The following is a 23,621-nucleotide window of genomic DNA, read 5'->3' as shown; positions in this document are numbered from 1 at the left end:
ACTGAGAAAGAACCATCTACATGAAGATTCCATCTAAATTCATCCGGTTCAGGGGGATAATTGAATATCACCCAACCGTTGAACTAGAGTATTCCATGCCGTTAGCCTTTGTCCAAGTAAAACCCGTCTGAACGTCACATTCGGAGGTGAGGTAGCCATGATGGTAGCAATGGTATCACCTTTGCGACGAACAATACTATACAAAGCAGGATATTGTTCACTCGTGGAAGCATTGTCCAACCAAACATCTTCCCGTAAACGTATCTGTGCTCCATTCTTAATAGAAAAAGTACCATGACGAAAGAAAATGTTTTTCGTTGCCATGAGACCAGCCCGAAGTGAGAGTCCCCGGGTTTCCAAACCACTTGGGAGAGCGTCTTCGAGCCAATATACTTTCTCCGGAGAATAGTTTGCCAAGTCCCGTTCTCGGTAAGAAGCTTAAAAAGCCATTTACCTAGCAGAGCAGAATTCTTAACCTCCAGGTCATGAATTCCAAGTCCGCCCTGATCTTTGGGACTACACACTATACTCCATTTAACCAATCGATACTTCTTTTTCTCGTTGTCCCCTTGCCAAAAGAATCTGGATCGATAATAATCGAGTTTATGCAGAATTCCTTTGGGCGAAGGAAGAATGATAACATATACGAGTACCATATTTGTTAGTACCGAGTTAATGAGTACCAGTCTTCCTCCTATGGACAGCAATTTGCCTTTCCAACTACTAAGGCGTTTCGTAATCTTTCTTCCACAATCTTCCATTCAGCAAGGGTAAGTCTCCGATAGTGAATCGGGATACCCAAATACCGAATAGGGAAATGGCCTTGCCCGCAACCAAACAACTCGTATACTGAGTCATATCGTTTTGTGCATCGCCGAAAGCAGAACAATTCACTCTTATGGAAGTTAGTTTTCAATCCCGACAATTGCTCGAATGCCGCTAAAATTAATTTGAGATTACGAGCTTTTTCGAGATTATGATCCATAAAAAGAATTGCTGTCGTCGGCATATTGAAGGATAGATAAACCCCCATCAACCAAATGTGGGATCACACCTTCAATTTGACCATCGGACTTGGCACGCTCTATGAGTATTGCCAAGCATATCCGCTACAATGTTGAATAACATTGGTGATAGCGGATCGCCTTGGCGTAACCCCTTTCGTGTCCGGAAATAGTGGCCGGTGTCGTCATTGACCCTAATTGCCACGCTACCTCCATACACAAAATCGTAAATTAGAGCACGCCACTCAGGAGAAAAACCTTTCATCCTCAGTGTCTATTGTAGGAAAGACCATTTGACCTTATCATAAGCCTTTTCGAAATCCAATTTTAAAATGACCCCATTAAGTTTCTTGGAATGCATCTCATGTACCGTCTCATGCGTAACTGCCACTCCATCAAGGATATTCCTTCCTTGCATGAAAGCAGTCCGAGAAGGTTGTACAACATGATCCGCGACCGTATTCAGTCTAATGGTGGCCACTTTCGTGAAAATTTTGAAACTGACGTTTAAGAGGCAAATAGGTCTATATTGTTGAATCCTTTCTGCCTCATTAACCTTCGTTAACAAAATTACTTCACCAAAATTTAGACGAAATAGTTCTAGTTGTCCTGTGTGAAGGTCACTCGAACAAATCTAGAAGATCCAATTTGATAGTATCCCGGAACGTTTGATAAAACTCCATCTGGGAAACCATCCGGACCCGGTGCTTTATTGCACTCCATTTGGAAAATTGCTTTCTTAACCTCATCCTCAGAATAAGGCGCAGTTAAGAGGCCATTTTCCTCTCGGAGAAACTTGGGTTATATCGTCCGTGCGGTCCTCATTAAGGGAGAAAGAACTTTCCTCCGGAGGCCCAAACAGATCCTTATAGTAATTAGTAATGTAAGATTTGAGCTGATCGTGCCCTTCAATAACCCCTTCATCTTGGATGAGAGAATGAATACGTTTTTTCCGATGCCTTCCATTGGCTAAGCCATGAAAATATCGTGTATTCGAATCCCCTTCCAAAATGAATTTGGCCTTTGATCGTTGATACCATTTGAGTTCCTCTTCGTGAAGAAGGCTCGCTATCTGCGCATTGGATTGATTCTTAAGGTCAATCTCTTGCGTGGATAACGGTCTCACTTCCGCTAGGGCCTCTAGGTCATCGATCACTTGTGAAAGGCGAATCTTTTCTTTCTTAAGAATACCAGCCGTATGGGCAGCCCAACCCGTGAGATGTTTACGCATAGCGCGCATTTTATTATTCCATCTCGTCATCGGATTGTTGCCCCTAACTGGTCTTTCCCACACCCTCTTAACCATCTCGTGAAATCCATCACGTTGTAGCCAACCTAGTTCAAATTTGAACGGCCGTTTACAAACCTGACGTGGATTCCCAGTGGTTAAGAGAATGGGAGCGTGGTCAGGCAGTTTTTCAATACGCTCTAGGGCGCGGACAGAAAACCATGGGATATTGATTCTCCCATTCGGTGTCCATCAACACACGATCTAGTTTCTCGTATGTTGGCTCAGGCAAGCTGTTGGCCCAAGTAAACTGTCGACCAGACATAAAAACCTCTCTTAAGTCCAAGCTATCAATGACAGCGATTAAACAAGAAAGGCCAATGTCCATCAAAAGGGCCTTTACTCTTCTCATGAGGAAATCTCATCAAATTAAAATCCCCGCCGATTAAAATCGGATGCGGATTATCCTTTGTGAGATTTACCAACTCACGAAGAAAGTCGGCCTTAAAAGCGTCTTGGGCAGCACCATACACAGCAACCAGACTCCAAATGAAACCGTCTGCTTTGTTCTGGATATCGAGTTTGATGTGGTACTCTCCATCTGAACTAGCAAGAACAGTCATTGTGTCTATGCGGATGCCAAGTAAAATTCCCCCAGACTTACCACGAGGCGGACGAGAAAACCACTGAAAGTTAATCCCGCCTGACAATCGGTCGAGGAAACTTTGTGAGAAATTTCTTCTGCCCGTCTCCGATATTGCAATAAAATCTAAATCATAATCTCTACAACCATCGGCAATGTGAGAATGTTTAGCCAAGTCTCCAAGACCTCTGCTATTCCGAAACATGCCAATCATCGAGAAACTTTTGTAGATTTAGTATTTTTGCCATATCTACGAGACTTCTTACCGGCGGAAGATCGGGAACCACGTGCAGAAGCTTTTAGATCATAAATTGAACTAAGCTCCGAGTGTTCCAAATCGACCTCAGTAAGAGTACCAATAATAGACGAGAGGAGCTGACCATCTAAGATGTCCTCCGCTCCATCATCGTCATCAACAGGGGTTTCCAGCCCAGTGGAGTCATTCGGAGCAACCGTTAAACGGTCAAGCTCCGTCTGTCTCAACACATCGGCAGAACCAGAAACCTCGTCAGGTCTAGTACCCAACGAAACTCCTAAACTGATCAAATTAGAAGAAATGCGAGAATCTGAAAAAGAAGTGAAAGACTTGGATGAATGTGTCGTACCTGCTGATACGTCTCCGACGTATCGATAATTTCTTATGTTCTATGCCATATTATTGATGATACCTACATGTTTTATGCACACTTTATGTCATATTCGTGCATTTTCTGGAACTAACCTATTAACAAGATGCCGAAGTGCCGCTCTCGTTTTCTCGCTGTTTTTGGTTTCAGTAAATCCTAGTAACGAAATATTCTCGAATTGGACGAAACGAAGACCCAGGGGCCTATTTTTCCACGGAGCTTCCGAAGACCGAAGAACATACGAAGTGGGGCCACGAGGTGGCGACACCACATGGCGGCGCGGCCAAGGGGGCCCGCGCCGCCCGTGGTGTGGGCCCCTCGTCAGGCCCCCGACTCGCCCTTCCGCCTACTTAAAGCCTCCGTTGCGAAACCCCCGAGGCGAAAAACCACGATACGGAAAACCTACCGAGACGCCGCCGCCGCCGATCCCATCTCGGGGATTCTGGAGATCTCCTCCCGCACCCCGCCGTGAGAGGGGATTCATCTCCCGGAGGACTCTACACCGCCATGGTCGCCTCCGGAGTGATGAGTGAGTAGTTCACCCCCGGACTATGGGTCCATAGCAGTAGCTAGATGGTTGTCTTCTCCTCATTGTGCTTCATTGTTGGATCTTGTGAGCTGCCTAACATGATCAAGATCATCTATCTCGTAATTCTATATGTTGTGTTTGTCGGGATCCGATGGATAGAGAATACCATGTCATGTTAATTATCAAGTTATTACATATGTGTTGTTTATGATCTTGCATGCTCTCCGTTACTAGTAGAGGCTCTGGCCAAGTTTTTGCTTTTAACTCCAAGAGGGAGTATTTATGCTCGATAGTGGGTTCATGCCTCGCATTGACACCTGGGACAGGTGACGTAAAGTTCTAAGGTTGTGTTGTGTCGTTGCCACTAGGGATAAAACATTGGCGCTATGTCCGAGGATGTAGTTGTTGATTACATTACGCACCATACTTAATGCAATTGTCTCGTTGCTTTGCAACTTAATACCGGAAGGGGTTCGGATGATAACCTCGAAGGTGGACTTTTTAGGCATAGATGCAGCTTGGATGGCGGTCTATGTACTTTGTCGTAATGCCCAATTAAATCTCACTATACTTATCATGTCATGTATGTGCATTGTTATGCTCTCTCTATTTGTCAATTGCCCGACCGTAATTTGTTCACCCAACATGCTTTTATCTTATGGGAGAGACACCTCTAGTGAACTCGTGGACCCCGGTCCATTCTTTTAATACCGAAATACAAATCTGTCGCAATACTTGTTTTACTCGTTTTCTCTGCAAACAATCATCTTCCACACAATACGGTTAATCCTTTGTTACAGCAAGCCGGTGAGATTGACAACCTCACTCGTTTCGTTGGGGCAAAGTACTTTGGTTGTGTTGTGCAGGTTCCACGTTGGCGCCGAATCTCCGGTGTTGCGCCGCACTACATCCCGCCGCCATCAACCTTCAACGTGCTTCTTGACTCCTACCGGTTCGATTAAACCTTGGTTTCTTACTCGAGGGAAACTTGCCGCCGTGCGCATCACACCTTCCTCTTGGGGTTCCCAACGGACGTGTCAACTACACGCATCAAGCAAATTTCTCGGCGCCGCTGCTGTGGAGATCAAGACACGCCTGCAAGGGGAGTCTCCACTTCTCAATCTCTTTACTTTGTTTTTGTCTTGCTTTATTTTATTTACTACTTTGTTTGCTGCATTATATCAAAACACAAAAAAATTAGTTGCTAGCTTTACTTTATTTACTCGTCTTGTTTGCTATATCAAAAACACAAAAAAATTAGTTTACTTGCATTTACTTTATCTAGTTTGCTTTATTTACTACCGCTAAAATGAGTAATCCCGAAGTTGAAGTTCGTTCATTTAAGCAACAAGGAGGAGAATGTTTAAAAGATGCTTGGTATAGAATTAGTGATGCCCATAATAGGTGCACTAAGAAACACTCCACTACTATCCTACTCAGGAATTTTTATGTTGGTATCTCTAGCTGGAATAGATATGTTCTTGATTGTCTCGCGGGGGGTAACTTCTTAGGTTCTCCCGCTTTAGAGGCTAGTTGCATTATTGAGAGTTTATTTGGAACACCACCTGTTAATGAAATTAAAATTGAAACCTCCCTTGAGGATGTTATGAAAAAATTGGAAACCATAGAGAAAAATTTTAGTGTTGAAACTAAGTTGGAGATGTTACTTGTTAAAACTCGATAAACTTGATAAATCCTTAGGAGGAATTGATGAAAGAATTAGTGTCCTAGGAACTTGTGTTGACCATGATAATCAAATTAATAGGATTGGCGAACTTGAAAAAGCTATGGGAACTTTGGGTTCAACCTTTTCATCTTTACAGCTTAGAGAGAAAGCTTATGTGGGAAAGGAGCAAAAGTTTATGTATGCCTCTAAAGTGCCTAAACCAAAGAAATATTATTATAGGCCTAAAATTGACAAAGCCCCTAGTACCACTACAAATGGGAGAGCTTATGATATCAATGCTCCATCTCGCGATAACACTTGAGATACACTTTCTGCGCCTAGCTGAAAGGCGTTAAAGAAAAGCGCTTATGGGAGACAACCCATGTTTTTACTCCAGTATTTTTGTTTTATATTTGTGTCTTGGAAGTTGTTTACTACTGTAGCAACCTCTCCTTATCTTAGTTTTATGTTTTGTTGTGCCAAGTAAAGTCTTTGATAGTAAAGTAAGTACTAGATTTGGATTACCGCGCAGTTCCGCATTTCTTTGTCTGTCACGAATCTGGGTCTATCTCCCCGTAGGTAGCTCAGAAAATTAAGCCAATTTACGTGCATGATCCTCAGATATGTACGCAACTTTCATTCAATTTGAGCATTTTCGTTTGAGCAAGTCTGGTGGCCTAATAAAATCCATCTTTACGGACTCGTTCTGTTTTGACAGATTCTGTCTTTTATTTCGCATTGCCTCTTTTGCTATGTTGGATGAATTTCTTTGATCCACTAATGTCCAGTAGCTTTATGCAATGTCCAGAAGTGTTAAGAATGATTGTGTCACCTCTGAACATGTGAATTTTTATTATGCACTAACCCTCTAATGAGTTGTTTCGAGTTTGGTGTGGAGGAAGTTTTCAAGGATCAAGAGAGGAGTATGATGCAATATGATCAAGGAGAGTGAAAGCTTCTAAGCTTGGGGATGCCCCGGTGGTTCACCCCTGCATATTCTAAGAAGACTCAAGCGTTTAAGCTTGGGGATGCCCAAGGCATCCCCTTCTTCATCGACAACATTATCAGGTTCCTCCCCCGAAACTATATTTTTATTCCGTCACATCTTATGTACTTTGCTTGGAGCGTCGGTTTGTTTTTGTTTTTTGTTTTGTTTGAATAAAATGGATCCTAGCATTCACTTTATGGGAGAGAGACACGCTCCGCTGTAGCATATGGACAAATATGTCCTTAGGCTCTACTCATAGTATTCATGGCGAAGTTTCATCTTCGTTAAATTGTTATATGGTTGGAATTGGAAAATGCTACATGTAGTAACTCTAAAATGTCTTGGATAATTTGATACTTGGCAATTGTTGTGCTCATGTTTAAGCTCTTGCATCATATACTTTGCACCCATTAATGAAGAAATACTTAGAGCTTGCTAATTTGGTTTGCATATTTGGTTTCTCTAGAGTCTAGATAACATCTAGTATTGAGTTTTGAACAACAAGGAAGACGGTATGGAGTCTTATAATGTTTACCATATGTCTTTTATGTGAGTTTTGCTGCACCGTTCATCCTTGTGTTTGTTTCAAATAACCTTGCTAGCCTAAACCTTGTATCGAGAGGGAATACTTCTCATGCATCCAAAATCCTTGAGCCAACCACTATGCCATTTGTGTCCACCATACCTACCTACTACATGGTATTTATCCGCCATTCCAAAGTAAATTGCTTGAGTGCTACCTTTAAAATTCCATCATTCACCTTTGCAATATATAGCTCATGGGACAAATAGCTTAAAAACTATTGTGGTATTGAATATGTACTTATGCACTTTATCTCTTATTAAGTTGCTTGTTGTGCGATAACCATGTTTCGGGGACGCCATCAACTATTCTTTGTTGAATATCATGTGAGTTGCTATGCATGTCCGTCTTGTCCGAAGTAAGAGAGATCTACCACCTTTATGGTTGGAGCATGCATATTGTTAGAGAAGAACTTTGGGCCGCTAACTAAAGCCATGATTCATGGTGGAAGTTTCAGCTTTGGACATATATCCTCAATCTCATATGAGAATAATAATTGTTGCCACATGCTTATGCATTAAAGAGGAGTCCATTATCTCGTTGTCCATGTTGTCCCGGTATGGATGTCTAAGTTGAGAATAATCAAAAGCGAGAAATCCAAAATGCGAGCTTTCTCCTTAGACCTTTGTACAAGCGGCATGGAGGTACCCCATTGTGACACTTGGTCAAAACATGTGCATTGCAAAGATCCAGTAGTCCAAGTTAATTAGGACAAGGTGCGGGCACTATTAGTATACTATGCATGAGACTTGCAACTTGTAAGATATAATGTACATAACTCATATGCTTTATTACTACCGTTGACAAAATTGTTTCATGTTTTCAAAATAAAAGCTCTAGCACAAATATAGCAATCGATGCTTTCCTCTTTGAAGGACCATTCTCTTTACTTTTATGTTGAGTCAGCTTCACCTATCTCTCTCCACCTCAAGAAGCAAACACTTGTGTGAACCGTGCATTGATTCCTACATACTTGCATATTGTACTTGTTATATTACTCTATGTTGACTATTATCCATGAGATATACATGTTACAAGTTGAAAGCAACCGCTGAAACTTAATCTTCCTTTGTGTTGCTTCAATACCTTTACTTTGATTTATTGCTTTATGAGTTAACTCTTATGCAAGACTTATTGATGCTTGTCTTGAAGTACTATTCATGAAAAGTCTTTGCTTTATGATTCACTTGTTTACTCATGTCATTACCATTGTTTTGATCGCTGCATTCACTACATATGTTTACAAATAGTATGATCAAGGTTATGATGGCATATTACTTCGTAAATTATCTTTGTTATCGTTTTACCTCGCTCGGACGAGCAGTAACTAAGCTTGGGGATGCTTGATACGTCTCCGACGTATCGATAATTTCTTATGTTCTATGCCATATTATTGATGATACCTACATGTTTTATGCACACTTTATGTCATATTCGTGCATTTTCTCGGAACTAACCTATTAACAAGATGCCGAAGTGCCGCCTCCGTTTTCTCGCTGTTTTTGGTTTCGTAAATCCTAGTAACGAAATATTCTCGAATTGGACGAAACGAAGACCCAGGGGCCTATTTTTCCACGGAGCTTCCGTAAGACCGAAGAACATACGAAGTGGGGCCACGAGGTGGCGACACCACATGGCGGCGCGGCCAAGGGGGGCCGCGCCGCCCGTGGTGTGGGCCCCTCGTCGGCCCCCGACTCGCCCTTCCGCCTACTTAAAGCCTCCGTCGCGAAACCCCCGAGGCGAAAAACCACGATACGGAAAACCTCACCGAGACGCCGCCGCCGCCGATCCCATCTCGGGGATTCTCGGAGATCTCCTCCGGCACCCTCGCCGGAGAGGGGATTCATCTCCCGGAGGACTCTACACCGCCATGGTCGCCTCCGGAGTGATGAGTGAGTAGTTCACCCCTGGACTATGGGTCCATAGCAGTAGCTAGATGGTTGTCTTCTCCTCATTATGCTTCATTGTTGGATCTTGTGAGCTGCCTAACATGATCAAGATCATCTATCCGTAATTCTATATGTTGTGTTTGTCGGGATCCGATGGATAGAGAATACCATGTCATGTTAATTATCAAGTTATTACATATGTGTTGTTTATGATCTTGCATGCTCTCCGTTACTAGTAGAGGCTCGGCCAAGTTTTTGCTTTTAACTCCAAGAGGGAGTATTTATGCTCGATAGTGGGTTCATGCCCGCATTGACACCGGGACAAGTGACGTGAAAGTTCTAAGGTTGTGTCTGTGCCGTTGCCACTAGGGATAAAACATTGGCGCTATGTCCGAGGATGTAGTTGTTGATTACATTACGCACCATACTTAATGCAATTGTCCGTTGCTTTGCAACTTAATACCGGAAGGGGTTCGGATGATAACCTCGAAGGTGGACTTTTTAGGCATAGATGCGCTTGGATGGCGGTCTATGTACTTTGTCGTAATGCCCAATTAAATCTCACTATACTTATCATGTCATGTATGTGCATTGTTATGCCCTCTCTATTTGTCAATTGCCCGACCGTAATTTGTTCACCCAACATGCTTTTATCTTATGGGAGAGACACCTCTAGTGAACTCGTGGACCCCGGTCCATTCTTTTAATACTGAAATACAAATCTGCTCGCAATACTTGTTTTTACTGTTTTCTCTCGCAAACAATCATCTTCCACACAATACGGTTAATCCTTTGTTACAGCAAGCCGGTGAGATTGACAACCTCACTGTTTCGTTGGGGCAAAGTACTTTGGTTGTGTTGTGCGAGTTCCACGTTGGCGCCGGAATCTCCGGTGTTGCGCCGCACTACATCCCGCCGCCATCAACCTTCAACATGCTTCTTGACTCCTACTGGTTCGATTAAACCTTGGTTTCTTACTGAGGGAAACTTGCCGCTGTGCGCATCACACCTTCCTCTTGGGGTTCCCAACGGACGTGTCAACTACACGCATCACCTGCCGTATCCAAGTTCTTCTCCGCCTTACGTCGCATGGCTCTCTGCATGGCGTCCTCATCGGTAGGTCCCGCCCCATCCTCCGAAAGCGCGTACCTCCCACTCCTCCTCAAAGTCGGCTGAACGACCGGAGGAGGGACGGTAGGGGGAGGATGCTGCGGAGCGGGGATCGGTGAAGTAGAGCTCGGGCGTGGCGAAGAAGTGGTCGAAGCAGGGACGATCGACGAAGCGGGTGAAGAGGTAGGTGATGCAGGGGTAAGAGGCGATGAAGCCCCCCGCACCGACCCCGACCTCGACAACCCACCGGCTGCTGGAGTAGGAGGCGTAGACGATGGGGCATCAGCCGACCCCAAAGGGTCCAGGGCCATGCCCCAGCCCCTGCGTCCCCACCACCTGTGGGGATGGAGTGGTCTCCCGAGGTGCGTCCGAGTCCCGCTGTCCGTCGACGTAGGCCACGCCACGGCGTGGCTGCGCGTCCACCGAAGGAGAGGCAGCCGCAGCGACCCCCCTCCCGGCGTCAAAGCCACGCGACGGCCGAGGCGACGAGACGACGGTGGGCGTGCATGGCGCGGCCTCCGCTGAGGCCGCTCCCCCCCGCGCCTCGTCCTGGTGGCGCAGCAGCGCGGCGTCGCTCGCCGCCTCCTCCTCCAGGACCGGTCCATGCGGCAGCAGGCCGCCAGGTGGTGGTGAGGGCGGCGGAGCCCTCGAGGCCAGCTCCACCGCCTCCACCCTCGAGGCTGAAGATGGCTGCGATGCCCCTGGAGGCGCGAAGCTCGACGACGGAGAAGAAGCCGGCCTAGTCCGACCCTGCATGAAAGTCCGAACACGAGAAGGTGAAGGAGTCCGAGATGTCCGTGGTGGAGAAGCAACTAGATGCGGTTGTTAGGCAACGTATCACGAAGATCTCTTCCTCTAGATACTTCTGGCGGTTAGGATCTAGATTTCTTGGTTATCAAGTTTACTTGTAACACAATGTAACTTGTCTATATATATATGAGAGGGATTGAGAGGCAGGCCATCGAGCCGCCCTTACTTGCACAATTTCATGGTATCGAGCAGGCTTTCCCGCCCTCGCCCTCCCACCGCAACCCTCTCCTAAAACCCTAGCCGCCGCCTACCCTCCTCTCTCTACTCCATCACCATGACGCCCGACGAGATCGCTGCCAAGGAGCGCGAACTTGATGAACGCACCAAAGCCCTCGACGCCCGCGAAGCAACTCTCACCCAACAACTTGCGGCCACCACCGCCAATCCCAACGCCGGCGCCGCCACCCCACCAAACCCTAATCCCAGCCTCGCCATCACCACCGTCCCAAACCCTCCCAACCCCTCCACCTACGCACCCTCCATCAAAACCCACGTCCCAATTACTCTCAGCCTCAACGACGGCCACTACACCAGCTGGAGGGAACTCTTCCTTGTGGCGCTCGGTCGCTACGGGCTCACTGCCCACATCCTCTCCGACGATACGCCCTCCGACACCGGCCCCAACTCTGACTGGGGCCGTGATGACTACACCGTTCTGTCGTGGATCTACGGCTCCATCTCCACCGAGCTTCTCAACATCGTCATGCGACCTGGCTCCACCGCCCGGGCGATCTGGAAGGCCATCGAGAACCTCTTCCGCGACAACAAGATGCACCGTGCCCTGCAACTCGAGGCTGACTTCCGCAACACACCTCAGGGTGATCTCTCGATCCACGACTACTGCGCCAAGCTGAAGGCCCTCGCTGACTCCCTCGGCGATGTCGGCCAACCTTGTCTCCGATGAGACTCTCGTCCTCACCGTGCTTCGTGGCCTCAATGAGAGCTACGCACATCTGCGCTCTTTTCTTCCGTTTCGGGCACCCTTCCCCTCGTTCCTGCGAGACAAGATCAGCCCTCCTCCTCGAGGAATCTCGGAAGAAAGCTGGACACCAAGAACGCGGCTGGGACGGCTCTATGGGCGAGCGGTCAGAGCGTGCAGCCCAACCCTGGCGGCCCGCGTCCCCCTCCACCACCACCATCGTCGCCCGGGGGCGCGTCGTACGGGGGCGCTGGCCGTGGCTCGGGCCAATCCACCCTCTTTGCGCCATACCGTGGCAGCCGCGGTCGTGGACGTGGCGGCCGTGGTCGTGGCCGCGACTCGCCCTGGCAGTTCAACCCTTGGACAGGCGCGCCGACTCGCGCCAATCTTCAGCAACAGCAGGCTCCCTGGCAGCCTGCCCCCTGGTCGCCGCGTCCCTGGACTCCTCCCACACACGGCCTCCTCGGACCACGCCCCGGCATCGCTTCTCCGCAGGCCTACACTGCATACGGCCAACCCTCCACCAGTTATGGTCCGCAGCCGCCTCCGCCACCGCCGGGTCATCACCAGCCTCCCCTGGACCCGGCCCTCGTCAACGCCCTAACCAACATGCAGCTCTCCGGCAGTGAATGGTACATGGACTCCGGTGCATCCTCCCACATGGCATCCGACCCGGTATACTCTCCTCTCTTCAACCTTCCTCTTCCAAATTTGTCACGATCGGCAACGGCTCCTCTATTCCTATCACCCACACCGGATCTCACACACTTTCTTCTCCATCCAAACCACTCCACCTTAATAATATTTTTGTCGTTCCTCACATCATCAAAAACCTTATTTCTGTCAGACAATTCACTATTGATAATTATTGTTCTATCCAATTTGACCCATATGGTTTTTACGTGAAGGATCTTCTCACCGGGACCGTGATCATTCGATGCAATAGCTCCGGCCCTCTCTACCCGCTCTGTCAAGCCCTCCACCATGTCGCCCTCAACGTCTCCCACCATCCAGACCTTTGGCATCGTCGACTCGGCCATCCCGGACACCACACCATGAAGCGTCTCCTCAAGCATCCCTCCACCAATAAACCAGGGTCATCCCTGTGCCATGCATGTCAATTAGGAAAACATATCAGGTTGCCATTTTATCCGTCGCATTCTAGTACTAGTCGTCCGTTTGAGCGTCTTCATTGTGATCTTTGGACATCACCTGCACCCAGCACTTCTGGTTTTTGCTATTACCTTATTATAGTCGATGATTTCACTCATTATTTCTGGAGCTTTCCTTTACGCAAAAAGTCTGAGGTTTATGCTAATTTCACTACTTTCCATGCCTTAGTCCGCACCCAGTTCAACCTCCCTATTCTCTCCATCCAATGTGACAACGGCAAAGAATTTGACAACTGCAAACTCGATGCGTTTTGTTCCACCCATGGCATCCTCCACAGATACTCCTGTCCCTATACCTCTCAACAAAATGGTAAAGCCGAACGCGCCATACGCACCACCAATGATGTTATTCGGACCCTTCTCTTTCGGGCGTCCATGCCACCCTCCCTATGGGCTGAAGCTCTCCACACGGCAACATACCTACTCAATATTCGCCCCACCTCCCTCCATCCAGCCACCACCCCATACTTCTCCCTCCATGGCATTACTCCTCGATACAATGACCTCCGTGTTTTTGGCTGCCTTTGTTACGTAAACACCTTCTCCACAGCCCCAAACAAACTCTCCCCTAGATCAACTCGCTGTGTTTTCCTAGGCTACCCTTCTAACCACCGGGGCTACCGCTGTCTTGATCTCAACACTCGCAAAATACTAATCTCCCGCCATGTCACCTTCGACGAAAATAGTTTTCCATACTCCACAATCAACACCCCATCCCCCGCCGCCTCTCCCAATGCCCCACAACCTCGATTACCTCCCTCCCCCTATCCTTCACTTCCCCACTACCGCCTCCCACCCAGGATCCTATCGAGGGCACGGAATTGCTGCCCCGGCAGCCTACCCCGCTGCCCTCTCCGCCGCGGGCACAGCCTCGGCTGCCCCGGCAGCATTCTCCGCCCCGTCGCCGCCGCGGCAGCGACACCACCTCCTGACCCAACTCCCACACCTGCACCACCCCAGCCCAAAATCACTCGCGTCTACACTCGTCGCACTCCAGCTGTGCCTACCCAACCTCCTCCTACACCACCACCCCCCATTCTCCACCGCACACGCAGACACCACCGGCAGTATCCCTCCCCCCATCGACAGACTTAACCTCTCGGCCGTCGTGTCCTCTCCTCTCCCTCACAATTACCTTACTGCACTTCGTGATCCTACTTGGCGCCAGGCCATGCAAGACGAATACGATGCCCTCATCCAGAACAATACCTGGTCCCTCGTCCCTCCTCCTCCTGGTGCCAACATCGTCTCTGGCAAGTGGATTTTTCGTCACAAACACAACTCCGACGGCACCCTGGCTCGACACAAGGCCCGTTGGGTCGTCCGAGGCTTCACTCAGCAGCCGGGCATCGATTACGATGAAACCTTCAGCCCCGTAGTCAAACCAGCTACGATTCGCATTGTCCTATCTCTTGCTCTTTCTCAACGAGTGGCCCATCAACCAACTTGATGTCAAAAACGCTTTTCTCCATGGTGATCTCACCGAAGATGTCTATAGCCAACAACCCTCGGGTTTTATTGACCCTCGTTTTCCCACCCATGTTTGCAAACTTCAAAAGTCTCTCTATGGTCTAAAACAAGCACCCCGTGCTTGGTTTCAACGCTTTGCCACCCATGCCCGCACCATTGGCTTCCTTGCCTCCAAATCTGATGCCTCTCTCTTTACATACCACCATGGCCCCCACACTGCCTATCTACTTCTCTATGTCGATGACATTATTCTTACTGACCTTCCTCCTCCACTCTCCTCACATCCATCATCAACACTCTTAGCTCCGCGTTTGCTATGAAGGACCTCGGTCCTCTTCATCACTTTCTAGGAATTTCTGTCACCCGCACAACCTCAACCCTCCACTTGTCCCAACGTCAGTACATCCTAGATGTCCTCTCTCGTGCTGGTATGCGTGACTGCCATCCTGTACCTACACCAATTGACACAAAGTCTAAACTTTCTGCTTCTAGTGGTTCTCCTTATCCTGATCCTTTTCACTACCGCAGTCTAGCTGGTGCCCTACAATACATCACCCTTACACGTCCCGACATCTCCTATGCTGTCCAACAAATTTGCCTTCATATGCACGATCCTCGTGACTCTCACTATCAACTCATTAAACGCATTCTTCGCTACCTTCACGGCACTCTAGATTTAGGCCTTACTCTACACTCCACCTCCTCTCATGCTCTCACTGCTTACTCGGATGCTGATTGGACCGGCTGCCCGGATACACGTCGATCCACTTCCGGTTTCTGTGTGTACTTGGGTGATAATCTTGTGTCCTGGTCTTCCCGCCGACAGCCTCATCGTCTCTCGCTCGAGCGCTGAAGCGGAGTACCGCGGTGTTGCTGCTGTGGTTGCTGAAACTTGTTGGATGCGTCACCTTCTGCAGGAGCTTCAGCGGCCTGTGCACAAAGCTACAGTGGTCTATTGTGACAATGTCAGTGCAGTTTACCTCTCAGTCAACCCAGTTCAGCATCGTCGCACAAAGCACATTGAGATTGATATCCACTTCGTGCGGGAGAAGGTCGCCATTGGTGCTGTTCGCGTTCTGCACGTGCCATCGACCTCTCAATATGCGGATATTTTCACTAAAGGGTTGCCTACAGCTTTGTTCCAAGAATTTCGATCCAGTCTTCACGTCTCTCCCGCTCCTCGTTCAGACTGCGGGGGCGTGTTAGGCAACGTATCACGAAGATCTCTTCCTCTAGATACTTCGGCGGTTAGGATCTAGATTTCTTGGTTATCAAGTTTACTTGTAACACAATGTAACTTGTCTATATATATATGAGAGGGATTGAGAGGCAGGCCATCGAGCCGCCCTTACTTGCACAATTTCAGCGGTGTCTGGGACCGTGCCCTCGCCACTATCTCTCGTCCTCTATCGGTCACCGGTGAGTGATTAAAAGGAGTCAGAGCCAGCTGTATATTGAGCACTCCTGGAGATGAAGAAACATATTGAGGTGTGCTCTTACGAAACACCAACTGCATACCCAGACATAAATGGCAATTAAACCGAAATTAATCAAATGAAGCAAATATTCTCACAAGATTACAAACCAGAGCACACACATAAATTCAGTGTCCATCCTTCCACGTTATTACAAACCAACAGTAAATAAATAAGAAGTTAACAGTTTATCATTCCACCGTGCAGAACAAAAAAATTTAAACCCAGCAAACGCAGATGACGGTCAAGCATATCGATTGACAGGAAGGCTGACGGATTTGACTGTGAGACAGCTTCTTCGGTTCCCGTCCTCACTCTTCAGCATTTATCTGACGTGTACTACAAAAATTGACGAAAGAACGTAAGGATGAATTGTAACGGCTCTTAATTGACCTCTTAAAAGAATTGCGTGTATGTACCTTCCAACTTATTGCTGCAACTGGAAGACTCTTAATCACGCCTAATGATTTTCATTGGAATGTGTTGAATCTTTTGCCAGTTTGGATCACCAGTTGTTTCGCAGGACCTTGTGAACTCCTCGTTGCAGGCTCGCAGACAAAACTTCTCAAGGGACTGGGGTAATGCTGGAAGCAAACGAATGTTCGGGCAACAATTGATGTCTAGTACCTGGAGCAACGTCAGCTGCTCCATGTTATCTGGCAAGGCGTCCCAACTGCTGTACCAAAGCCTAAACCAACGAAGATGAACAAAGACCTCAAAAAGTTCAGGAGCAGGTTCCAGGCAGCTACAGTTGTAGAGCCATAGATTACGCAAATGCTCTGGACCACCGTTCTCCTTACCCACCATCCAATTTGGGTACGTCGAACCTTGGTAATTGATAATTTCGAGTTTCTCAAGATACTTTGGTGGACAAAGACCCTCAAGCACCTCCGCTTCAACCTTTGGACTGCAGCTCCTATCGTCCCAGATAAATTCAAGTTGTGTCACCCGTTCCTTTTGTGCAACACTGGCTTCAATAGCCTCTTCCTTGCCTCTGACGTTCTGAAGACCCATGATAGCCAGCCTGCCTTCAAGCTTGTTTAGTTGCTTCAATTGTTGTATCTCGTATCCCAGTTTATTCTTGACAAAGAAGCCTTGTAATATTTGGAGCCATTTAAGGCTACCAATATTTGGAAAATCTAAACCGGGGCTTACACGCCGCAAGTTGATGAGGTGACTCATATGTTTAGCTCCGGAAAAATCCATACGGCTGGCTTGTGCAACATCTAGCAGCTGAATGTGGTAAAGCTTGGTAATACTGTCTGGTAAAATAAGCTTCATTTCTGCACCCAAACGAAAATAGAAATACCGTAGATGCTTTAACAGTCCAATAGATGCCGGGAGTGAGAAGGTACGACCACCAAGTAGTCCATTGAAACGTAAAACCAGCACACGCAAGTTCTGTAACCTCGTGAACATGCTCTCCAAGAATTTTACATCAGTTAATTCAATCTGCAAGGGATGATCCATGATAAGTGTGCGCAAATTCTGCAATTGAAATATTTTCTCAGTAAGCATCTTTCTATCACAACTCCCGACAAATATATGACGAACATCTGGAGGAACTTCTCCTCTGAAACCTTCATCGATTTTGAAGCAATCTCCAATGGCGGCCTCCTCTGCTAAATCACGCAGCAGGTCATGAACAGTGAAGTAATCAACCTCACATCCATGTTCCATTTTTCTCTCCGCTAGCTGCAGAAATGAGGCTGACAGTAATTCATCAAAGTAATCCTGACCAACACCATCCGGTTCCTCTTCAGCATTGGTTGTCTTTATAAACCCTTCAGCCATCCACAACTGAACTAACTGATTACGTTTCAAACGATGTCTTCTGGGGTAAATACTACAGTAAGCAAAGCATCGTCTGACCTGCTCATCAAGATGCTGGTAGCTCCACCACAAAGCTCCCATTGTCTCGTTTAAAAGATCTCGATCTCTAGTTCTTCTCCAGAACTCTACATTCAGTCTTAGGCATAGCTGTGCACCCACTGTTCTGGCTGCCAGAGGCGATCTGTTCAGCTTTTTTGCAATCTCATCCCCAAGCATTTGGAGTTTTATTCCATCATGCCCAGGTACCACTGCACCTCGAAGTGCATAATGCATGAACATTTGAAGAAAGACGTCATCAGTCAGATCAGATATTGGAATACATCTCTCCCCCACAGCACCCAGAGCTACCAATGCATCTTTGTTTCGACTAGTCACCAATATCTTGGTTCCAGTCTTCGCAACCTCCAGCGGAGAAAGTACCTGTTCTAGTTCGCCCTGGTGCCCTGCATCCCGAATATTATACCAGACATCATCTAGTACCAATAAAATCCGTTTTCCACGCAGTTCCTTCACAAGATTCTCTCTTAGAGTGTTACGGTTCTTGAATTCAGAGGATGGCTTCCCTGTAGCCCCCTCAAGCACCTCTGTGAAAATGGCTTGCAAATCAAACTTCTGAGAAACATGAATCCATATTATCAGGTCAAAATGGCCATCCTTCTCCTCTTCCTTGTCTTTCTTCTCACGGTCACAAATATACTGTGCAAGAGTTGATTTCCCAGACCCAGCGATGCCATGAATGCCAATTACAGAATAACATAAACCAATGTTGGTGCTTTCGTGACCATCGCATTCCTTGTCATGAAGCATTGCTATGATCTTGTCACGATCCTCATCTCGACCAATTACTTTCAGCGGAGGAGCTGCAGTAGTGACTGCACTACGGGAATTGGGAGGAACCAATTGTCTCCAATTATAATCAGTTACGGGAGGCAAGTTCAGCCGTTCCAAAATTTCGCATGCATCATTTATAACCTTTTCTATCTTGTCAAAGCTATTTTTCAACTGACTTTTTGACATGCCACTCTCCTACAAATCCAAACAACAACGATTAATATGATTAAGAATGAAGTGTATTTTATATACTATACCCCTTTTTTTAGAAATACACGAAGTTCTAGAAATTGACACACTGTCAACAAAAAACAATATTGACCATAACTTTCACAAGCTAACTAAATATTGCAAATACGTCGAAAATGGTATTCATGACAATTGTCAGAGCAAGTCTAACAGGCCTCTTATTTCTCTGCCCCGTATAACGCGAGTTTTTCGCCCCGTATCAGAAAAGTGCGTCTAGCTGAACCATTCCGTCTAGCAGACCCCGTATTTCGCCCTGTATTTTTTAAAATTAAAACCCCGGGAAAATTAAAACCATAGTTCATCTTCATTGATCATACACTGGATCATACATACATAGGGGATTCTACACTGCGATCCTATCTAGTCGTCGAGGATGACGAATGGAACGAACGCCCCCCTGGAGGCAGCCTCCTGCGCCTCGAATTCCGCCACGGCGGCGATGGCCGCCGCCTCCTCCTCTGCCTCCGCCCGAGCCTTCTCGGCGGCCTCCGCTTCCTCCTTGCCGGCACGCGGATCGCCTCCGCTTCCTCCGCCGCTGGTGCTGCCGATGCGCGCCGCCCATGCCGCCTTCGCCGCGCGCTCACTCTCCCACTCGGCGCGCCACTTCTCGAAGGCGACGCCGCTCATCGGCTTGAGCGGCGGGTCTTCTCGGTACCACGGCCCACCCGCGGCGAACTCCCGGAGCGAATCCGGCATGTAAAGCGCGCCGGTGTATCGGCACGCCGCACGGCGACTCCCCGCGGCGGAGCGCTTGCATTGGCGCCGCCACGCCTCCTCCACGGTGTCCGGCGAGCGGGATCGCTTCGATCCGCTCGCCGGCGAGGCGGTACTGCGGGCGCGTGCGTACATGCCGAACAGCGGTCGAAATGCGGAGCTGGGGTGGGCGGGATTTCTCGCCGGAGCTAACTACGGAGGCGGCGGCGGACGGCGGAGCTAGGGTTGCGAGTGAGGGATTAACCCCTCACTCGCACCGTCGTCCGTATAAGTAGGGGGTGGCGGGGCGGATTTCCTGGGCCCCGTATTCCGCCGAAACGGGCCGGCCCGAATAGGGGGCTGCCAGACGACCCAAACCGCGCCTGCCCTGTATCCCGCCGGAATTTTACGGGGTGGGCGGGTTATAAGGGGCCTGTTAGACATGCTCTTATGCCCTGCAGTGAGATAAAAATCTTGTTTGCTACTACTAGCTGTCCGCCTAAGAGCATGTCTAACAGGCCCCGTATTCCTATGCCCCGTATAACGCTCGCATTTCGCCCCGTATCGAAAAATTGCTAACGGAAGAGCCATTCGTCTAGCAGACCCCGTATTTCGTCCCGTATTTTCAAAAATTAAAACCCCGGGAAGTTCATCTTCATTAATCATACTACGGATCATACATACATTGCGATCATACCTACATCTATCCTACATCTATTCGTCAAGGATGACGAATGGGATGAACGCGATGGAGGCCGCCTCCTCCCGCGCCTCCCGCGCCTGGAATTCCCGGACGGTGGCGATGGCCGCCGCCGCCTCCTCTGCCTCCGCCCGAGCCTTCTCGGCGGCATCCTTCTCGGATGCGGCCACCGCCTGCAGGAAGGCCGCCTCCTCCTCTGCCGCCTTCGCTTCCTCCTCGCCGGCTCGCGGATCTTCCCCGCTTCCTCCGACGTTGGTGCTGCCGATGCGCGCCGCCCATGCCGCCTTCGACGCGCGGTCACGCTCACAGTCAGCGCGCCACTTCTCGAAGGCGACGCCGCTCATCGGCTTGAGCGGCGGGTCTTCTCGGTACCACCGCCCACCCGCGGCGAACTCCCGGAGCGAATCCGGCACGTAAAGCGTCGGCGTACCGGCACGCCGCACGGCGACTCCCCTGGGCGGAGCGCTTGCATTGGCGCCGCCACGCCTCCTCCACGGTGTCCGGCGAGCGGGATCGCTTCGATCCGCTCGCCGGCGAGGCGGTACTGCGGCCGCGAGCGTACATGCCGAACCGCGGTCGAAATGCGAGTGGGGGGTGGGCGGGATTGCTCGCCGGAACTAACTACGGAGGCGGCGGCGCACGGCGGAGGTAGGGTTGCGAGTGAGGGGGGCCGATTTCCTGGGCCCCGTATTCCGCCGAAACGGGCCGGCCCGAATATGGGGCCTGCCAATCGCTCCTGCCCCGTATCCCGCCGGAATTTTACGGGGTGGGCGGGTTATAAGGGGCCTGTTAGACATGCTCTAACTGGCTATATGGTATATAGAGCATAAATTCCAGAGAACCTTGATGGCACAAGAACGTTGTTGGCTTAACAGAAATTAAAACACACTCAAGTTCTGTGGGCAAGAAAAAAACCTGATCATTTGAGGAGGAACTTGGAATGCCAGAGCTGGGCTTTTTCTTCATCAAATCCCTCATGCGTATGGGCACATCACCGTCTGACTTCAGCTTTCCATCTTGGATCTGCTTTTTAAGACGGTGATACTCAACATCATCCAAGATGTCTTCCGCCTCATAGAAAGCCGACTTAAGATCCTTAAACAACTGCTCCAAACGAGGCCTGTCAGGGCTCTCCTCGACGGCTTCCATCACCCGCTGCAGCAATAAAACCTTCGGCTCAAGTTCCTTCAGCTTCTTCGATGCGTCAAAGCCGAGGAAGGAGGATCCTTTCTTGAAAATCTCAGACATGATGGGCGAGGCGATCCATCCTACGGCTTGCAGGCCCCACCCTACTGCAGCAGCAACGGTTACTGGATCCGCCATTGAAAGCAGCAAGCTCTTGGCAGTTCTTAGAGATTTGCTGGAGGTGTTTCACATAGCAGAAGAAAGGTAAGACAAATATTCCAGGTAGAGTAAAATCCATGGGAGATTACCGGTTAAAAGTACATCTACAGAGAGCAACCTCAAATAGCTCAGGTTGGAGTTGGGGATTTCAGAGTGGATCACTGAGGAGGAGGCTCACCTGTAAGGAGTTCCAACGGCACATATAGTGTGCGCCGAGGAGGAGACGAGAACAGCGGTGACGACAAGCTACGGGCCGGCGGCAATGGGGAGCTGCAGACAGGGTCACCGTCTCACCGAGCAAGAGCTCCTCGGACGCGATATCCGGCGAGGGCCATGGATGAGGTCGCGTGTGCGAGAAAAGGAAGCCATGGAGTACGTAGCAATGTCAACGGTTCTGCCCCCGCTCGGGGAAGGAGATCCTATACGACCCAGTTCCGATCGCTGGACCAAGTCGTCCCGTATGACAAGTAGCAGAACGAATCTCAATGGTTCTGCCCCCGCTCGGGGAATGTCAACGGTTCTGTGGGAGTAGGAATCTCCCACCGGGTATAGCAGACCCTAATCTATATCTATACCTAATAATAAAGGAGCTAAGGTTTCTGCCAAAATTTTCGTCCAACTTTTCGTTGGACCGTTTTGCCCTCCCACCAAATCGCATAATACACACATTGCCACCGATACCGTTTCGTTCTATTCTTTTACCTCCCCTCGCGGAACGTTCTCACATAAACAGCGCTGCCGTACGCGTCCCTCGCCCAGAGACCGCGCTCTCCACGAACCTGCGCGCATGCCGTAGGCGACCTTTCTCGTCAACAATCCAACCAAATCTCCTCCTCTGCCACACGCCACCCATCCTCTATATATAGACACGTCCCAGACGATCGAACCTCTCCGTTCTACTGTTTCCTTTCTTCTCTTGATTTTGATCGGAATTTTTCCTCCGTAATTTCGCTATTGATTAGCCAGCTGACCTAGCCGAAGGATCCCAAGGCATCCCAGACATGATCGGCAAGATGCGAACCGATTGCGAGATGATATCGACATAGAACATGGCGTGGGCGCCGGCGCGAGCGCGGAGGCCGTCTCGTCTGCCATCAAGAGGTCGTGGTTGTTCGCTGCTCCGTCGTAAGTTGCTCGTCCCTCCGCCGTTAGAGGCGAGTTCTTTGTCCATGGTGGTTCGATGAACGCCGCCGTCAACTACAAACGCGGCAGACGTCCAGAGGCAGAGCGGGACGTCGCGTGGATGATGTATCGATCTGATGCTTGGTCATCGCATCTGAATCGCTAGACCATGCGATGTCGCCGGCCGCAAGGACGACAGCCAGAGGCGGACTCGATTTGATGTATCGATCTGATCAAATCGCATAATATCCGTTTTCTTTCGTCAGGTTCTCTTCCTATGGGTGGCTTCCTCCATCGCTCAGCCCCGCAACTGCACTGCTGGGCCACAACGCCGAAATTTCTATTACATATGACGCAAATTTTCTATAAAATATAGAATCAGCAAAACTCCTGACGTCCGGCCGGTCTAGATCGAAGAATCCTGCACATTAAGGTTCGACCTCACAAATCACAGAAGGCTGCTGTTACAAGGTGTTTCGCTAGAGAAAAGAGATATTAGAGGAGAACACGGACGAGAAAAAGGCAGCGGAAGGGAGGCAAGTCATCGTGTTGATTTCAATCGCTTGGAGTAGATTGTTGCCAGGATTAATCGTTGCCTGCTAGATCCAGACACATGAGATGCACAATAGGTTATGCAGATTTGGACTATCCTACTGCAGAATTTTTTAATTGGTGAGTGGATCTAAAGTAGATAATGGCGTGATGAATTTGGAGTTCCTTGCCGGCCGAGCCTGGCC

The 23,621-nt window shown here is 48.8% G+C and overlaps 1 protein-coding gene across 1 annotated transcript; it reads right to left on the bottom strand.

The window, feature by feature from the left end:
* Positions 1 to 16,367: 16,367 nt before the first annotated feature.
* Positions 16,368 to 22,008, bottom strand: LOC124688805 (putative disease resistance protein RGA3). The gene is made up of 3 exons (XM_047222433.1): positions 21,941 to 22,008; positions 21,334 to 21,778; positions 16,368 to 18,971 (listed from the first exon to the last, which is right to left on the bottom strand). The coding sequence occupies exons 2-3, from the start codon at positions 21,739 to 21,741 to the stop codon at positions 16,563 to 16,565; spliced, it is 2,817 nt and encodes a 938-aa protein (XP_047078389.1). The 5' UTR covers positions 21,742 to 21,778; positions 21,941 to 22,008; the 3' UTR covers positions 16,368 to 16,562.
* Between the last annotated feature and the right edge of the window lie 1,613 nt (positions 22,009 to 23,621).

Source organism: Lolium rigidum, chromosome 2 (assembly GCF_022539505.1).
Source record: "Lolium rigidum isolate FL_2022 chromosome 2, APGP_CSIRO_Lrig_0.1, whole genome shotgun sequence".
In the NCBI taxonomy this organism is placed as follows: Eukaryota; Viridiplantae; Streptophyta; class Magnoliopsida; order Poales; family Poaceae; genus Lolium; species Lolium rigidum.
Note: the sequence above shows the minus strand (reverse complement) of the source record. Positions and strands in the feature narration are given on the sequence as shown.